Source organism: Dryobates pubescens, chromosome 11 (genome assembly GCF_014839835.1).
Source record: "Dryobates pubescens isolate bDryPub1 chromosome 11, bDryPub1.pri, whole genome shotgun sequence".
NCBI classification, from domain to species: domain Eukaryota; kingdom Metazoa; phylum Chordata; class Aves; order Piciformes; family Picidae; genus Dryobates; species Dryobates pubescens.
In genome coordinates, this window is record NC_071622.1 from 1,368,152 (window position 1) to 1,383,945 (window position 15,794).

Here is a 15,794-nt window from a genome sequence, read left to right on the forward strand (position 1 = left end):
ATCGCGGGGGCAGCAGCAGCGTGAGCTTTGCCTGGCCGGAGCTCTTGTCGCCTGGGGCTGTGCCTCCCGCGGCAGCACCGCTTACTCACGCCGTACGCGGGCGCGTTCCGTGCTCGCTCCGGCGTAACGGTTTCCGAAGTGATCTCATCGGGAGGGGAAAGCGCCCGCGGGTGACGCGGAGCTCTGCTCCGGGAAATGCCGCGAGTTGCACAACTGCCTGCAGCTCCCGCGGCTCCGGAGCCGGGCGGGGGTGCGCGGGCTGAGCTGGCCGCGGGCTGAGCGCGTTTTTGGCCGCAGCCCGCGCCCCCCCCCGTAACGGGACGGAGGCTCCGCTGCGGTGCGGTTGGCCGCGCAAGGCTCCCGGGGCACGGCCGGCCAGGGGGCGGCGCTCCCTTGCAGCGGTCTCGGCTGCCCTTTTCGGGGCGTTTGGGGTTTTGTTCCCCTCCGTGCCTCCTCCCCTCCTGCAGTCCCACGGCGCTGCCCGGGGGCTCCGGGGCGCGGACGGGACGCGGGGAAGGGCAGCGGGGGGCAGCGGGGCCGGGGGGCAGCGGGGGCCGCCCCTTGCCGGGAGCGTGCGGGGGCCGCGCGCTGACGTGGCGGTCGTTGCCATGGCAGTGGCCGGCGCGCGCCCCGCCGCCGCCGCTCCGATTGGCGGAACCACGGGACCCGGGTGGGGGTGGGCTGCCACGCGCCCCCTCGCTCCTGGCGCCCATTGGACGGACGGTGAGCACGACGTGGCGCGGGGCGGTGCCGCCGCGTCTCGCAGCCAGTGAGGACGCGGGACGTGCCGTCGCCGCCTGCCTATTGGCCACGCCGCGGCGGCGGGGGGGTATAAAAGGCCGGCGGGGGCGCGGCGGCCGGGCAGCGGTGGGCGTGATGGAGGCGACGGTGCCGGTGGATGTGGAGGGCGAAGCCGGCGGGGACGCGGCCGTGACGGCGGCGCTGCGGCAGCGGTTGGCGGCGGGCGGGCAGAGCCACGTGCTGCGTTTCTGGCCCGAGCTGGGCAGCGAGGCCCGGCGGGCGCTGGCGGCGGAGCTGCGCGACATGGACGTGGCTGAGATCAACCGCTTCTTTCTCCGCGCCCGTGGGGACGGCGGCGGGGCGGCCGTAGCGGCGGGGCTGGACGCGCGGATGGAGCCGGTGCCGCGGGACGTGCTGGGCAGCGCCTCCCGCGACCGCGAGCTGCTGCCGCGCTGGGAGAGCCGCGGTAGGTGCAGGGGACGGCGGGGCCCGGCGCGGCGCGGCGTCGGCGCGGCGGGCCCCACGCGTGTGTGATCTCCCGGGCGCAGGGCTGGCGGAGATCGCGGGGAGCCGCGTGGCCGTGCTGCTGCTGGCGGGCGGGCAGGGCACCCGCCTCGGCGTCCCCTACCCCAAGGGCATGTGCGACGTGGGGCTGCCCTCCCGCAAGACCCTCTTCCACCTCCAGGCCCAGCGCCTGCGGCGGCTGCAGCAGCTAGCGGAGGAGCAGCACGGGACCCCCTGCCACATCCCTTGGTGAGTGCCCTGCCCCGGGCTTTGGAGGGTCGGTGACCCCCAGCGGTGGCCTTGGTGGAGCCAGGCACGTGGGGTGGCGTTGGCAGGGCACCATTGGTGTTGGAGGCTTAAGGTCCTGTAGAGTGGCATTGGCAGGACCCAGCTGGTATCGACACAGTTGGTGTTGGTAGGTTAAAGGGTCAGGGGTTGGCGTTGTGCTGTTGGTGTTACCTGGGCTAAAGCCTCATTGTTTGGTCAAGGGCTTGCATGTTGGTATGGGCTCCATTGGTGTCAGCAGGCCAACAACCTGTGGCTTGGTGCAGACCCCCTTGACAGCCCAAAGGCTGCTGGAGGAGGAGCAGAGGGCTGGAGCTGCTCTGCTCTAAGGACAGACTGAGGGAGTTGGGGTTGTTCAGTCTGGAGAGGAGAAGGCTCTGAGGAGACTTAATTGTGGCCTCCCAGGATCTGAAGGAAACTATAAGAAAGCTGGGGAGAGACTTTAGAGGGTGTCAGGGAGTGATGGGACTGGGGGGGGATGGAGCAAAGCTAGAAGTGGGCAGATTTGGGTTGGATGTAAGGAAGAAGTTCTCCCCCATGAGGGTGGCCACAGACCTTTTAGACAGCACTGTTGTTGCTGCTGGAGTTACTGGCTTGTCCTGCCCAGAGGCTTGTGCTGTCAGGTCCTACGCTGTCAGGCTCAACCCCACAGCCCTTGCGGCCAGCCTGCTGGCAAGCCAGCAGCCATGTGAGGCAGGGGCTGGGAGGTGAGGGGCTGCTGGCAGTGCTGTGAGCAGCAGGAGGCTGAAGACACAGAGGGGAGCTGGCTGCTGCAGCTTGGTGACTCCACAGGGTGTGGCAGGGTTCTGGAGATGTGTGTCGCAAGCAGGGGCGAAGCTGTTCCAGGGGCTTGCCAAAACGATGGGGCTGCAGCGGGGCAGACCCTTCCAAGAGCTTGCTGGGGGGAAGAAGCCTGTCCTGGGTGCTAGAGGGGGGTGAGACCCCGCTGCTGATCCCTGCTTGCTGGGTCTCCTCTGTGCTGGGCCAGGTACATCATGACGAGCGGCCGCACCATGGAGTCCACCAAGGAGTTCTTCCTGAAGCACCGCTATTTCGGCTTGAAGAAGGAGAACGTCATCTTCTTCCAGCAGGGCATGCTGCCTGCCCTGGGCTTTGATGGGAAAATCCTGCTGGAGGAGAAGGGCAAAATCGCCATGGCACCAGGTGGGTGGCTGGGAGCTGGCAGGAGGGCTGAGACGTGGTGCTGAGGACAAGCTTTTGGAGCTGCAGCCTGTGGAGGGCTTGCGGCGTGACGTGGCCCACGAATGACGCAGGCTGGGAGGTGTCTGTCTTGGCAGGGAGGGTGAGGGTGGGGTATGGCTGGTCCAGTGACCCTCTGCAGGAGCTCTGTGTGGAGGGAGGGTCAGCCTTGGCTGCTGAAAGGAGTACCAAATGTTCATGGAGTCATAGAATTGTTAGGGTTGGAAGGGACCTCAAGGCTCAGCCAGCTCCAAGCCCCTGCCATGGCCAGGGACACCTCACACCACAGCAGGTTGCTCACAGCCACCTCCAGCCTGGCTGCAAACACCTCCAGGCAGGAGGCTTCTACCACCTCCCTGGGCAACCTGTGCCAGGCTCTCACCACCCTCCTGGGGAACAACTTCTTCCTCACATCCAATCTCCATCTCCCCACTTCTAGTTTTGCTCCATCCCCCCCAGTCCTATCCCTCCCTGACACCCTAGAAACAAAGAGCTTGGTGCAACCCCAGTGGTTTGTTCCTTTGCAGATGGCAATGGGGGCCTGTACCGGGCCCTGGGCACGCATGGCATCGTGGAGGACATGGAGCAGAGGGGGGTGCAGAGTGTCCATGTCTACTGTGTGGACAACATCTTGGTGAAGGTGGCTGACCCCAGGTTCATCGGGTTCTGCCTGGAGAAGGGAGCAGACTGTGGGGCCAAGGTATGTTTGCAGGGGCTGGCAGGCACTGCTGCCCTGCAGCAGGGTGAGGTCTGGCCTGGTCCTTGCCTGGCTTCCCTGGCTCCTCGCCTTCGTTTGCTGGCTTTTCACAGCCAGGAGGGGTAGCTAAGCACCAGGGGGTTACTGATGGGGTAGCATGTGCTGCCAGAATTCCACCTTCCCCTCAGCTCTGGCATTCTGGGGGATGTGGGACATCCCTGCCTGGCACTGCTCACCTCCTGCCTTTCATGGGTGTGTGCACCTGAAAGTCTCAGGGCTCACCAGTTCCCTAGTCCCTGGGGCCAAGAGCTGTGGGGGAGCTGCTCTGTCCCCACCTGTGTGCTGATCAGCTGTTGTTTAGATGGCTTTGAGGAGCATGGGCAGCCAGGATCCCTGCCACTGGCTGCCAGCTGTGCCCAGCCATGACGTCTTGGGCACGAGACCAGGATGCAGTGGGTGCAGCTGGGTGCTGACGCTGAGCCCAGCCCTGTGCCTCCAGTAGGATGTTGCACACCTGAAGCTTTGCTTAAAGGCTGAGCCAACAGCCAAAGGGGCTGTGCCACTGTGTTTGCACTGGGCTCTGGCAAGCAGGTGAGAGGGCTTCTGACCTTGAAGCTTTCAGAGACTGAGCTGGGAAAGGGAAAGCAGTTCCTCCTCTGGCCTGGGCGAGAGAAAAGGAGGAAATGAGCCCCAGAACGTGGAAAGGAAAAAGCTCTGTATCATGCTGCCCTGCTGTGGTGGCTGTGATGGGTAGAGGGGAAGCCCGTGCCCAGAGGGAGGTGTGTGGGGTGTGAGGAAGAGGAGGGAGGTCAGATGCAGGGGGATGGCTCTGCTGAGTCAGCAGCCTGCTGCTTGTGTCCAGCGAGCTGCCTGTTCATGGGCAGGCTGGGTGCTAAATATATCTGTGCCCTCTGCCAGCCACACACAGGCTTGGTGCCAGCTGCTGCCCACGCCCTCTGGGTGTGCCTTGATACCCTATCACTCAGCCCTGCCCTCCCAGCCTCCTCAGGTCACCATCACAAGCAGTGCCTCCTAGGAGTGGCTTCCAGCATCCCTATCCCTGCACAGGAAAGCTCGTTCATGGGGGGTTGGCAGGAGGGGGAAGGGGGGCTACAGGTCGTTGCCTGACAGTGCTTCTGTTGGGCAGGTGGTGGAGAAGACCAACCCCACAGAGCCAGTGGGTGTGGTGTGCCGAGTGGACGGTGTGTACCAGGTGGTGGAGTACAGCGAGATCTCCCTGGGCACTGCCCAGAGACGGGGCCCCGACGGCCGCCTGCTCTTCAACGCCGGCAACATTGCCAACCACTACTTCACCACTGCCTTCCTGAAGGATGTGGTCAAGTAAGGGGCAGGAGTGCTGGGGGGCTGCTGCTGCTGGGGGGCAGGAGTGCTGGGGGCTGCTGCTGCTGGGGGGCAGGAGTGCTGGGGGCTGCTGCTGCTGGGGGGCAGGAGTGCTGGGGGCTGCTGCTGGGGGGCAGGAGTGCTGGGGGCTGCTGCTGGGGGGCAGGAGTGCCGGTGCTAAGCACACCAGCTGCCCACCCACCTGTGCCTTGCTTTCCCACTGGCTGAGCTCTAGCTGTTTGCTGGGGTGATGCCTGGGAGGTCTGCTCCCTGGCCCCAGCTTGCATGGCCTAATTCTCTCCTCCCTGCATGGTTCCCTCTCCTTGAGGTGCAACTTCCCTCGGCTGTGGCTGGCTGCTGGTGCTGGAGCAGAGGTGTGAGAGGCCATCTCCTCCTGGCTGTCCTCTGCTGGGGGGCTGAGCAAGCCTGTGCCTCTGGGGGGCTGGGGGTCAGGACAGAGCAGCTGTCCTGCCACAGAAGCGTCTGAGCCAGGGGCTTGGAGATGTGCCTTTGCTGGGGGAGTGAGAGCTCTTTCTTGGCCTGTTGCAGCACTTATGAACCCCAGCTGCAGCACCACGTAGCTGAGAAGAAGATCCCCCACGTGGACATCAGCACGGGGCAGCTGATCCAGCCTGAGAAGCCCAATGGGATCAAAATGGAAAAATTTGTCTTTGACATCTTCCAGTTTTCCAAGTATGCTCTTCCTTTTCTCTCTGGGGGGTTCAGGCTGCTGGCTCTCCCTTGGGTGGGTGCCAGGGCTGTGCCCACTGGCAGTGCCTGGGCTCGGGGCACGAGGCCAGCTCCTGTGCTGTTCATCAGCAGGGGACAGTTGCATCCTGTCTTAAGGGGTCCTACAAGAGAGCTGGGGAGGGACTTTTGAGGGTGTCAGGGAGGGATAGGACTGGGGGGATGGAGCAGAACTAGAAATGGGGAGATTGAGATTGGATGTGAGGAAGAAGTTGTTGCCCAGGAGGGTGGTGAGAGCCTGGCACAGGCTGCCCAGGGAGGTGGTGGAAGCCTCATCCCTGCAGCCAGGCTGGAGGTGGCTGTGAGCAACCTGCTGTGGTGTGAGGTGTCCCTGGCCATGGCAGGGGGTTGGAGCTGGCTGAGCCTTGAGGTCCCTTCCAACTCTGACAATCAATTCAGGGATGCAGGGATGTGAGCAGCAGGAGGGACAGGTGCTGCATGCCTCTAGCTGGGCCAGAGGAGCAGCAGAAGCCAGGCCCTCTTCTCTCTCCTTCAGCGGCCGTGAGGGCAGCCTGTGGGTGTGGGCTGGGGGCTCCCTGGTCCGAACTCAGCCATGCAGGCAGAGGAGAAAGCCCAGGGCCACAGCCACGTGTCCCAGAGGTGACCCTGCTGCCCTCTGCTCCTCCCCAGGCAGTTCGTGGTGTACGAGGTGCTGCGTGAGGACGAGTTCTCTCCCCTGAAGAACGCCGACAGCCAGAACGGCAAGGACAACCCCACCACGGCCCGGCAGGCGCTCATGTCCCTGCACCACTGCTGGGTTCTCAACGCGGGAGGGCACTTCGTGGACGAGAACGGCACACGCCTCCCTGCCATCCCGCGGTGAGTTGCTGCTGCTGCCGCTCCCCGGCCCGGCGGCGGTGGGCGTGAGGCGCCGGGCGCTCCCGGGCGGTCCCCGGCCGCGATCGGTGTGAGGCGCTGGGCGCTCCCGGGCGGTCCCCGGCCCGGCGGCGGTGGGCGTGAGGCGCCGGGCGCTCCCGGGCGGTCCCCGGCCCGGCGGCGGTGGGCGTGAGGCGCTGGGCGCTCCCGGGCGCTCCCGGGCGGTCCCCGGCCCGGCCGCGATCGGTGTGAGGCGCTGGGCGCTCCCGGGCGCTCCCCGGCGCTCCGTCCTTTCAGTGCAGCCCAAACCAGCCTCGCTGAAGGGACTAGCCCTGCCTCCCTTCTGCCAGCTGGTCTGTGGGGCAGAGACAGCTGCAGGCAGGGTGATGGCTGCAGGCAGGGTGATGGCTGCAGGAGGGGCACTTGCTTGACTGGCAGGAGCTTTCCTCCTTGACTCAGTGCCTGTGAACTGAATCCTGCCAGTCGAGGTTAGCTGTGTGGGTTGGGGGTGGCTCCCTCAAGCACACTCTGCAGCTGCTGGGCTGAAGTCACAGCAGCCCTTAAGTGACAGACCTCCCCCCTACCCCAGCTGGGGGGGAACAGCACACCTCAGCCTCGTTCAGCCCTGCTTGCCCCCTCCCCAGCTGGGGCAGCAGCACACCTCAGCCCTGTGCAGCCCTGCTCCCCCCTCCCCAGCTGGGGCAGCAGCACACCTCAGCCCCGTGCAGCCCTGCTCCCCCCTCCCCAGCTGGGGCAGCAGCACACCTCAGCCTCATTCAGCCCTGCTCCCCCCTCCCCAGCTGGGGCAGCAGCACACCTCAGCCCCGTGCAGCCCTGCTCCCCCCTCCCCAGCTGGGGCAGCAGCACACCTCAGCCTCATTCAGCCCTGCTCCCCCCTCCCCAGCTGGGGCAGCAGCACACCTCAGCCTCATTCAGCCCTGCTCCCCCCTCCCCAGCTGGGGCAGCAGCACACCTCAGCCCTGTGCAGCCCTGCTCCCCCCACCCCAGCTGGGGCAGCAGCACACCTCAGCCCTGCTCCCCCCTCCCCAGCTGGGGCAGCAGCACACCTCAGCCCTGCTCCCCCCTCCCCAGCTGGGGCAGCAGCACACCTCAGCCTCATTCAGCCCTGCTCCCCCCTCCCCAGCTGGGGCAGCAGCACACCTCAGCCTCATTCAGCCCTGCTCCCCCCTCCCCAGCTGGGGCAGCAGCACACCTCAGCCCCGTGCAGCCCTGCTCCCCCCTCCCCAGCTGGGGCAGCAGCACACCTCAGCCCTGTGCAGCCCTGCTCCCCCCTCCCCAGCTGGGGCAGCAGCACACCTCAGCCTCATTCAGCCCTGCTCCCCCCTCCCCAGCTGGGGCAGCAGCACACCTCAGCCCCGTGCAGCCCTGCTCCCCCCTCCCCAGCTGGGGCAGCAGCACACCTCAGCCCTGTGCAGCCCTGCTCCCCCCTCCCCAGCTGGGGCAGCAGCACACCTCAGCCCTGCTCCCCCCACCCTCGCTAACCCTTGTTTATTCCCACGTAGCCACTCAAGCGGAAGGTCAGATGCCACCCCAGGCTGGGGAAGGTCAGCTGCCACCCCAGATGTCAATGACAAGTAACTATACCCTGCAGGGTGCATGGTGGTGGGGCTGTGCTTAGGGACTAACGGGCTGGAGGTGAAGCAGTGTGTGCCAGGCTGCGGGCACGGCGCTGGGCACGGTGGTGAGCGGGCACCCGCAGTGACTAACAGGGCCTGGGGGGCTCGGGGCGCATGCTGGGCACGGGGCATGTCTTGCTACAGGACCCCCTACCCCTGCAGTCACTGCTTCTCAGGGTGGTGGGCAGCATCTGCTCCCTCCTGGGCTCCTCTGTGCAGTGCCAGCCAGCAGGCTCACAGTGTCAGAGGGCATTAGAGGCTGGAAGGGAGCTCCAGAGCTCACCCAGTCCAACCCCCTGCCCGAGCAGCATCACCCAGGGCAGGCTGCACAGGAATGCAGCCAGGTGGGGTTGGAAAGGCTCCAGAGGAGACTCCACAGCCCCCCTGGGCAGCCTGCTCCAGGGCTCTGTCACCCTCACACCAAAGAAGTTTCTCCTCATGGTGAGCTAAACCCTTCTCTGTTCCACTTTGTCTCCATTGCTCCTTGGCTTATTGCTGTGCACCACCCAAGAGAGCTTGGCCCCCTCCCCTGGCCCCCCAGCCCTCAGCTATTGATAGGCATTGATCAGATCCCTCTCAGCCTTCTCTTCTCCAGACTAAACAGCCCCAGGGCTCTCAGTCTCTCTTCCCAGGGGAGCTGCTCAAGGCCCCTAAGCATCCTCCTGGCTCTCCCCTGGACTCTCCCCAGCAGGTCTCTGTCTCTCTCGACCTGGGCAGCCCAGAACTGGACAGAGGATTGCAGCTGTGGGGCTCAGCAGGGCAGAGCAGAGGGGGAGCAGAACCTCCCCAGCCCTGCTGGCCACACTCCTCTTGCTGCCCCCCAGGATAACTGGGAAGGGGCTTGGGCAGCTGGCACGGGATGGCAGCAGGCAGCCCCCCCGGCCAGCGGCGGGCAGGGCGCTGTGCCTGCCATGCCACTCCTGTCCCTCACACCGCCGCGGGGCACAGCCTGAGCCCATCCCAGCCGGGCCCGGGGCCGGCTGCCGGTGTCGGCCAGCAGGCGTCCCGGCGGGCTCGGGCGGGATTAGAAGCGTGGAGCAAACGTCAGGCAGGCTTTGATGTCAGCGTGTGCAGAGCTCGGCGTGGGCGGCCAGCTGTGTTTCCTGTGACCTCAGCTCTGGAGATCCAGATCCCCACACCAGGGCACAGACCCTGCCTCAGGGCTTGAAAGTCGGCAGAATCAAACAGGAGAGCTGGCAGCAGTGTTTAAGGCAACTCCTGCCACAGCAGCGAGTCCCTCTGCAGGCACAGGGCACGGTGGGGCTGGGGCTTGCAGCCGGTGAGCATCGAGGACTTGCAGGCTGAGCCAGCTTGTCACAGGGTGCCAGGGGTTGGAGGGGACCTCAGGAGATCATCCAGTCCAAGCCCCCTGCCAGAGCAGGAGCATGGAACCCAGCACAGGGCACACAGAACACATCCAGATGGGGCTGGGAAGGCTGCAGGGAAGGAGTTTGTTACCTTTACAACCCCCCAGGAGCAGTTGTGTCCTCTGGTACTCTCTCTGGGGTACACCTGGGGCCTCTGGTTTTACCTGAAGGCTCCAAGTGCTTTCAGGCCTGCAGCCAGGCCATGGCACTGGCTCTGATCTCAGGTGAAGGATGCACTTCCTCCTGCACTGATCTTTCCTCACCAGGTAATGGCAGATCTCCCTTCCAAACAATTCTGAGGCAAACACAAGGGCAAGGGCAAGGCTAGGAGGAGGGGGGAGTTTTACTGGGACAGGAGGGGGCTCAGGAAGCCTGTGGCAGCAGGGGCAAGCTTTGACCCCGGTGAAAGGAGCATTGGCACAGCTGATGTCCTGCAGTGACCATCTGTGTGGTGGCAAACAGGTGTGAAGTGGCACCCTGGGGGGCTGCTGTTAGCTCCCCATGACTGCAGCCCTCCCCTCCTGGGACAGGCTTACATGCCAGCTGGATCCAGGGAGCATCCAAGGGGTCCTAGGAAGGCTGGTGACAGGAGACCCTTGCCCAGCTGTGCTGCCACAGCTCTTCTGAGGGCCAGGCTGCAGCAGGCAGCGCTGGTGGGGACCTGCTGCTGTCCTCACCAGCTCAGGCACACAGAGCAGGGAGCTGAGACAGCTGATCCAAGAGGCAGGAGGGACAGGCAGTGCCACAGGGAGTGTTTCTGAGCCAGCAGACAGGCTTACCCTGTGTCCTCAGGCTGTGCTTAACAAGGAGAGAGTTTAAAACAGACCTGTTGTGACCAGACAAACAGGGAGGTGCTGTGAGTGCATCTCTCATCAGCCCGAGGAGGAGGAAGGGTTTGCATGCAGCATCGACTAGAGCAGGGCTGCAGGCCAGGCCAGGTCATAGAATCACAGAACTGGCAGGGCTGGAAGGGACCTCAAGGCTCAGCCAGTCCCAACCCCCTGCCATGGCCAGGGACACCTCACACCACAGCAGGTTGCTCACAGCCACCTCCAGCCTGGCTGCAAACACCTCCAGGCAGGAGGCTGCCACCACCTCCCTGGGCAGCCTGTGCCAGGCTCTCACCACCCTCCTGGGGAACAACTTCTTCCTCACAGCCAATTTGAATCTCCCCACTTCTAGTTTTGCTCCATCCCCCCCAGTCCTGTCCCTCCCTGACACCCTCAGAAGGCCCTCCCCAGTTTTCTTGCAGCCCCCTGCAGATCCTGGGAGGCCACAATGAGGTCTCCTGGGAGCCTTCTCCTCTCCAGCCTGCACAGCCCCAACTCCCTCAGTCTGTGCTCACAGCAGAGCAGCTCCAGCCCTCTGCTCCTCCTCGTGGCCCTTCCCTGGACACCTTCCAGCAGTCTCAGGTCGTTGGTGCTGCCACAGTTACACACAGGGAGGGGCAGGAGGATCCTCCTTTAAAGCCACTTCTAAAGCTCTCTTCCCTTTCAGCTGCTGCTGATACCTAAACCTGAGCTCGCTGCTCCACGGAGGGCACGCAAGGCTTGACTAACCCAGGGCAGCTGTGTGCTGGCAGCCTGTGCTGGGCCAGGCAGCACTGCTGCAGGACTCCAGCAGCCTCTGACCTCTGCACCAGCCCCTGCCTCAGCACCGGGGCTGACCCTCCTGACCTTCTTGCTTCCTCTGCAGCCTGAAGGATGCAAATGACCTGCCCATCCAGTGTGAAATTTCTCCCCTCGTCTCCTATGGAGGAGAAGTGAGTAGTGGCTCTCCAGAGCCCTTGCAGATGGTCAGGGCTGGTGGGGGGAGGCTGGTGGGGGGAGGCTGGTGGGGCAGGTGTGTGAGCCCTGGCTGGGGAGATGGGGCTCGAATTCACTGTGGAACTTGGCAAGGCAGTGTCCCCCAAGCCACTAGCACAGGAAGGGACCAGAGCCACCTGTGAGCAGCTCAGCAGGTGGACAGCACAGGATGTGTGATACCTTCCTGACCAGCTGCCTGGGGTCTGGAGCACAGCCCTGGGAGGAGAGGCTGAGGGAGCTGGGGTTGCTGAGCCTGCAGAAGAGGAGGCTCAGGGGAGACCTTCTTGCTCTCTGCAACTCCCTGAAGGGAGGTTGGAGCCAGGTGGGGGTTGGTCTCTTCTCCCAGGCAAGCAGCACCAGAACAAGAGGACACAGTCTCAAGCTGTGCAGGGGGAAGTTTGGGCTTGATCTTAGCAAGAAGTCCTTCCCAGACAGAGAGACTGCCCTTTGGGATGGGCTGCCCAGGGAGGGGGTGGGGGTCAGCATCCCTGGAGGTGTTTAAGAGCAGCCTGGGTGAGGCACTCAGTGCCATGGTCTGGTTGATCAGTTAGGGTTGGGTGAGTGGTTGGGCTTGGTGATCTTGGAGGTCTCTCCCAACCTGGTTGACCCTGTGCCCCTGCCCCCCTGTGCCCCTGCCCCCTGTGCCTCCCTTAGGGGCTGGAGCAGTACGTGAAGGACCGGGAGTTTCGTGCACCCTTGATCATTGACGAGGACGGGATCCACGAGCTGGTGAAGAATGGGCTGTAGTGGTGGTGCAGAGCCCACGCTGGGCTGCCAGCCCCAGCTGAGAGCTGGGGATTTGGACACATGAAGGTTCTCAGCTGTCCCGGCCGGGGCTGCTCCTGCTCCCCCTGCTGCCGCGGGGAGGAGGCTGCCGGCGCGGCCCCTGCCAGGCTCAGCTCCTGCCAGGCTCTCTGCTTCTATTTATATTTTAATTTAACAGAAACCAAACACTTTGAGGGGTTCCCCTGCCACGAAGCACAGCTCATGGCACTGCCCTTTGCACTCCAGGCTGTGGGCATTCACTTCTGGCCATGTGTACATAGGCGCAGTCCCTGGGCACGCAGAGGACCTTTCTCCGGTACGGGGCTGGGCTGGGCCTTGGAGGTTTATTTTTGTTTCTCAGATCTACATGACTTTATTTTTTTTAAACTATGGCCCTTTATCATTGTTTCTCCCTTTTTTGGTCATCCTTTGTACACTGCACAACTGGAAGCACCTCATTAAACTCCTGAGTCCCTCCTCGCCTGTCATCTGGTGGTGGCTCAGGGAGGGTGGCGGAGCAGAGGCCCTGCTCCTGGAGCCTGGCCATGGCACACGGGGTGCCACGGTTCTGGTTTGCAGCCTCTCTGGAGGAGCTGGAGGGCTGTGCTTCCCTCTTGAATTTCTGCCCCTGGTGGCAGGCTTGGAGCAGCTGGGACTGGTGGCTGTGCAGCGCTGCCAGAGCGTTCAGGCTGCAACCAGCCTGGCATGGAATGGTCCAGGCTGGAAGGGACCTCCAAAGCTCCTCCAGTCTGACCTCCCTGCAGCCAGCAGGGACATCCCCAACCAAATCAGGCTGCCAGGGCCTCATCCAGCCTCACCTTGAGTATCTCCAGGGAAGGGACTTCAGCCACCTCCCTGGGCAGCCTGTGCCAGTGTTCCACCACCCTCAGAGTCAAGAACTTGCTCTTAACATCCAATCTCAATCTGCCCCTCTCTAGTTTGAAGCCATTGCCCCTGGTCCTGTCCCTGCAGGCCTTTGCAAACAGTCTCTCTGCATCCTTCCTGGAGCCCCCTTCAGGTCCTGGCAGGCTGCTATGAGGTCTCCCTGGAGCCTTCTCTCCTCCAGGCTGAACACCCCCAGCTCCCTCAGCCTGGCCTTGTAGCAGAGCTGCTCCAACCCCTGATCATAGTCTCCTCCAGCAGCATCACATAACCTCTGCTTTTCTAGGGTGGGATCCTCGGGTCCTGCCAGAGCCCCCTGCCCTGAAGCAGGGCTCCCCTGCTGGCCCCAGGTCCTGCTGCAGCCCCTGGGGCAGAGTGGCACCGCTGCTCACTGCCCCCTGGACACCTGGGGAGGAATTTTCCCTTGCAGGGGATGAGAATGGAGCCCAAACTGCTGCCCTCGGGGGGAGGCACAAAGTCCCAGCCACAGGGCTGTGGGGCACCCTGGGCTCAGCCTGAGCACTCAGCCCCCTCAGGCAGTGTGCCTGGGAAGCTGGGGCCGTGGGGGGGGTCCTGGGCAGCAGTGTGGCTGACGGTGGCTTGCCGTGGGCCAGCTGGGCTGCGTGTGGCCAAGGCTGGCTGGCGGCTCCGGGTCCCAGGGGAGAGAGCCTGGGATGAGGGCCAGAAGAGAAGTGAGGAGCCAGTGCAGAGTGCTGTGGGTGGTCTGTGCCCCCCACCTCCCCCTGCCTGCTGGCTCTGCTGGGCTCTGGGAGCAGCTGCTGTGGGGAAGGGATGTCTCTGCTCTGGGGGAGCTGGCGGACAGCAGTTGGAGCACAGCGTGGCCCTCCTCCGAGGGCATGCAGACACTCCCAGGGTCAGCAGCAGGAGCAGGGGGGCTGCACGGTGAGCCTGGGGGGATCTCTGCTCTGGTTGGCTCACCAGGCACTGGGAGGAGTGGAGTGGGAGATGTTTTCTTTGGCTTTTTGACTCTGTTTGCACACCAACACCTTTGCTCTAGGTCCTGGGCTCCAGCGCTGTGGTGCTGGCCTCCACCGAGGTCTTTGAGCTGCAGGTAGCAGGAGGCCACTGGAGCTGGCTGGCATTTGTGCTGGCATGCACCCAGGGCAGCCTGTGTGGGGGTGAGGGCTTCCCCTGCCAGCTGATCTGGGCCAGCAAGCCTGGGGCATGGTGCAGAGCCCTGGGGCATGGTGCAGAGCCCTGCAGCAGGCACTGCACTGACCTGCTCCTGCCTGCCCTCCCTGCCAGCTCTGAGGTAGCTGTGGTGCTCTGCCCTGGCTGTGTTACCATGCTGCCACCTGGCTTTGGGCTAAGCCCCTTGGCAGCAGGAAGAGTCCCCAGTGCCTTGCTGTGGGCAGTGGATGGCATTCCCCTGCCTGTGACTTGCCTGGAGAGCAGGCAGGAGGAGCTTGGTTGGAAGGCAAGGCTGCAGCCCTGGGGCTGAGGAGCCCTGCAGCATGGGAATGCTTTGTGGGGGAGCCCCTGGGCTGCTGCTGGGGGTGCTGCTGCCCTCCCACAGCAGTCCTGGGTGCTTGCATCAAACACAGGGCAGGAAAAAACCCCAAAGAAAACCCCTAAACAAACAAAAAACCCAAACAAAACAAAACAACCCAGCCTGGAAATTTGTTTTTAATATTATGGGGTTTGCTATTGCACAAAAATGAGTGGGAGCTGAGGAGGAGGATTTCTTCCCTGCCGTGTTGCAGTGCCAAGTGAGTGCCTGGAAATGATGCAAAGCCAGGAGCTCAGCAGGCAGCCTGGGGAGCCAGAGTGCTTTGCCCACGCTGTGTTGGGGGGGGGTTGAAGTTACAGCCCCAACCCCCCCCAAATCAACCTGCCAGCCCAGCTCAGAGGGGAAGCAAACGAAGCTCTCTTCAGAAGCAGGACTACGCTCTGCAGAGGTGTGGAATGCAGTGAGGCTGTACGAGGTCTGCAATGCTTCCATGGGTTTACAGTTTATAAGCAACACAAGAGCCCCCCCTGGGCAAAACCAGGGAGGTTACCCAGGGAGCTTCCCTCCCTCTCCCCTCTTTACAAGGGGGAAAGAAAGAGAAAAGCAGAGAGTAGCTCACTGGGACTCAGCCACCAGAGGAATGCAGCCAAGGTCAGCAAGCCAGCAGAAGCCACCAGCTGGTATCTGCCAGAGCGAAGAGCTGAGGAAGAGCAGGAGTTATACAACTGACTTGATGTTAGTTATCAGCCCCATGGGATTAATTAGCCCTTCTCCCTTTACAGCCAGTGGTAATTTATTTGCATTCTGTCACTTTCTACTCAAGGTCTGTGGAAAACTTCCTGGGCATCAGCTTAAAACCACTACCATACCTCCAGTGTTGTGTCCAGGTTTGGGCAGCCCAACACAAGAGAGGTGTGGAGGTGCTGGAGCCAGGGCAGAGCAGGGCAAGGAAAGGCCTGGAGGATGAATCTGATGAGGAGAGACTGAAGGAGCTGGGGATGGTTAGTGTGGAAAAGAGGAGGCTGAGGGAGACCTCATTGCTGTCTACAGCTCCCTGCAAGGACCTTGTGGAGAGGCTGCTGCTGGTCTCTGCTCACAGGGAATCAGTGACAGAACAGAGGGAATGGCCTCAAGCTGCCACTGGGGAGGTTCAGACTGGACAGGAGGAAGAATTTTGTGATGGCAAGAGTGGTCAGGGACTGGAATGTGCTGCCCAGGGAGGTGGTGGAGTGCCCAAGCCTGGAGGTGTTTGAAGGTGGCTTGGCTGTGGTGCTTGGGGCTGTGGGTTAGGGGTGAGCCTTGCACAGCAGGGCTCTGGGTTGGACTTGGTGATGCTGAGGCTCTGTCCCAAGCTGAATGTTGCTGTGACTCTGTCAAACTGCCACACGTGTGCCAGGACAGGTCACATCTCCAGCCAGTGTCCTGGCTGGGCAAGAGCCTGGCACCCATCCCACGGGGGGCCCGGAGCAGGGCAGCCTATGTGGCACCTTCCAGAGCGGCCACAGGGGCTGGTGGAGTTCCTCCTTCGGCCTCATG

At 63.3% G+C, this 15,794-nt stretch overlaps 1 protein-coding gene across 2 annotated transcripts; it reads left to right on the forward strand.

Annotated features, from left to right (window-relative positions):
- Nucleotides 1-663: 663 nt before the first annotated feature.
- Nucleotides 664-11,943, forward strand: UAP1 (UDP-N-acetylglucosamine pyrophosphorylase 1). Of its 2 annotated transcripts, XM_054165571.1 has the most exons (10): nucleotides 664-1,207; nucleotides 1,290-1,494; nucleotides 2,519-2,694; nucleotides 3,258-3,430; nucleotides 4,575-4,768; nucleotides 5,318-5,461; nucleotides 6,146-6,334; nucleotides 7,855-7,926; nucleotides 11,031-11,097; nucleotides 11,795-11,943. In XM_054165571.1, exons 1-10 carry the CDS (start codon nucleotides 877-879, stop codon nucleotides 11,885-11,887), a joined length of 1,644 nt encoding a protein of 547 aa, XP_054021546.1. In that variant the 5' UTR covers nucleotides 664-876; the 3' UTR covers nucleotides 11,888-11,943. The 2 variants fall into 2 exon arrangements, with proteins under 2 accessions (XP_054021546.1, XP_054021547.1); XM_054165572.1 differs by lacking the exon at nucleotides 7,855-7,926 and having other exon boundaries at nucleotides 11,795-11,941.
- Nucleotides 11,944-15,794: the final 3,851 nt, after the last annotated feature.

Coding starts and splice junctions, on each gene's coding strand:
- UAP1 (XM_054165571.1), top strand. CDS start 877: ATGGAGGCGACGGTGCCGGTGGATGTGGAGGGCGAAGCCGGCGGGGAC. Junction 2,695..3,257: donor CAAAATCGCCATGGCACCAG/GTGGGTGGCTGG, acceptor GTTCCTTTGCAG/ATGGCAATGGGGGCCTGTAC. Junction 6,335..7,854: donor CGCCTCCCTGCCATCCCGCG/GTGAGTTGCTGC, acceptor ATTCCCACGTAG/CCACTCAAGCGGAAGGTCAG.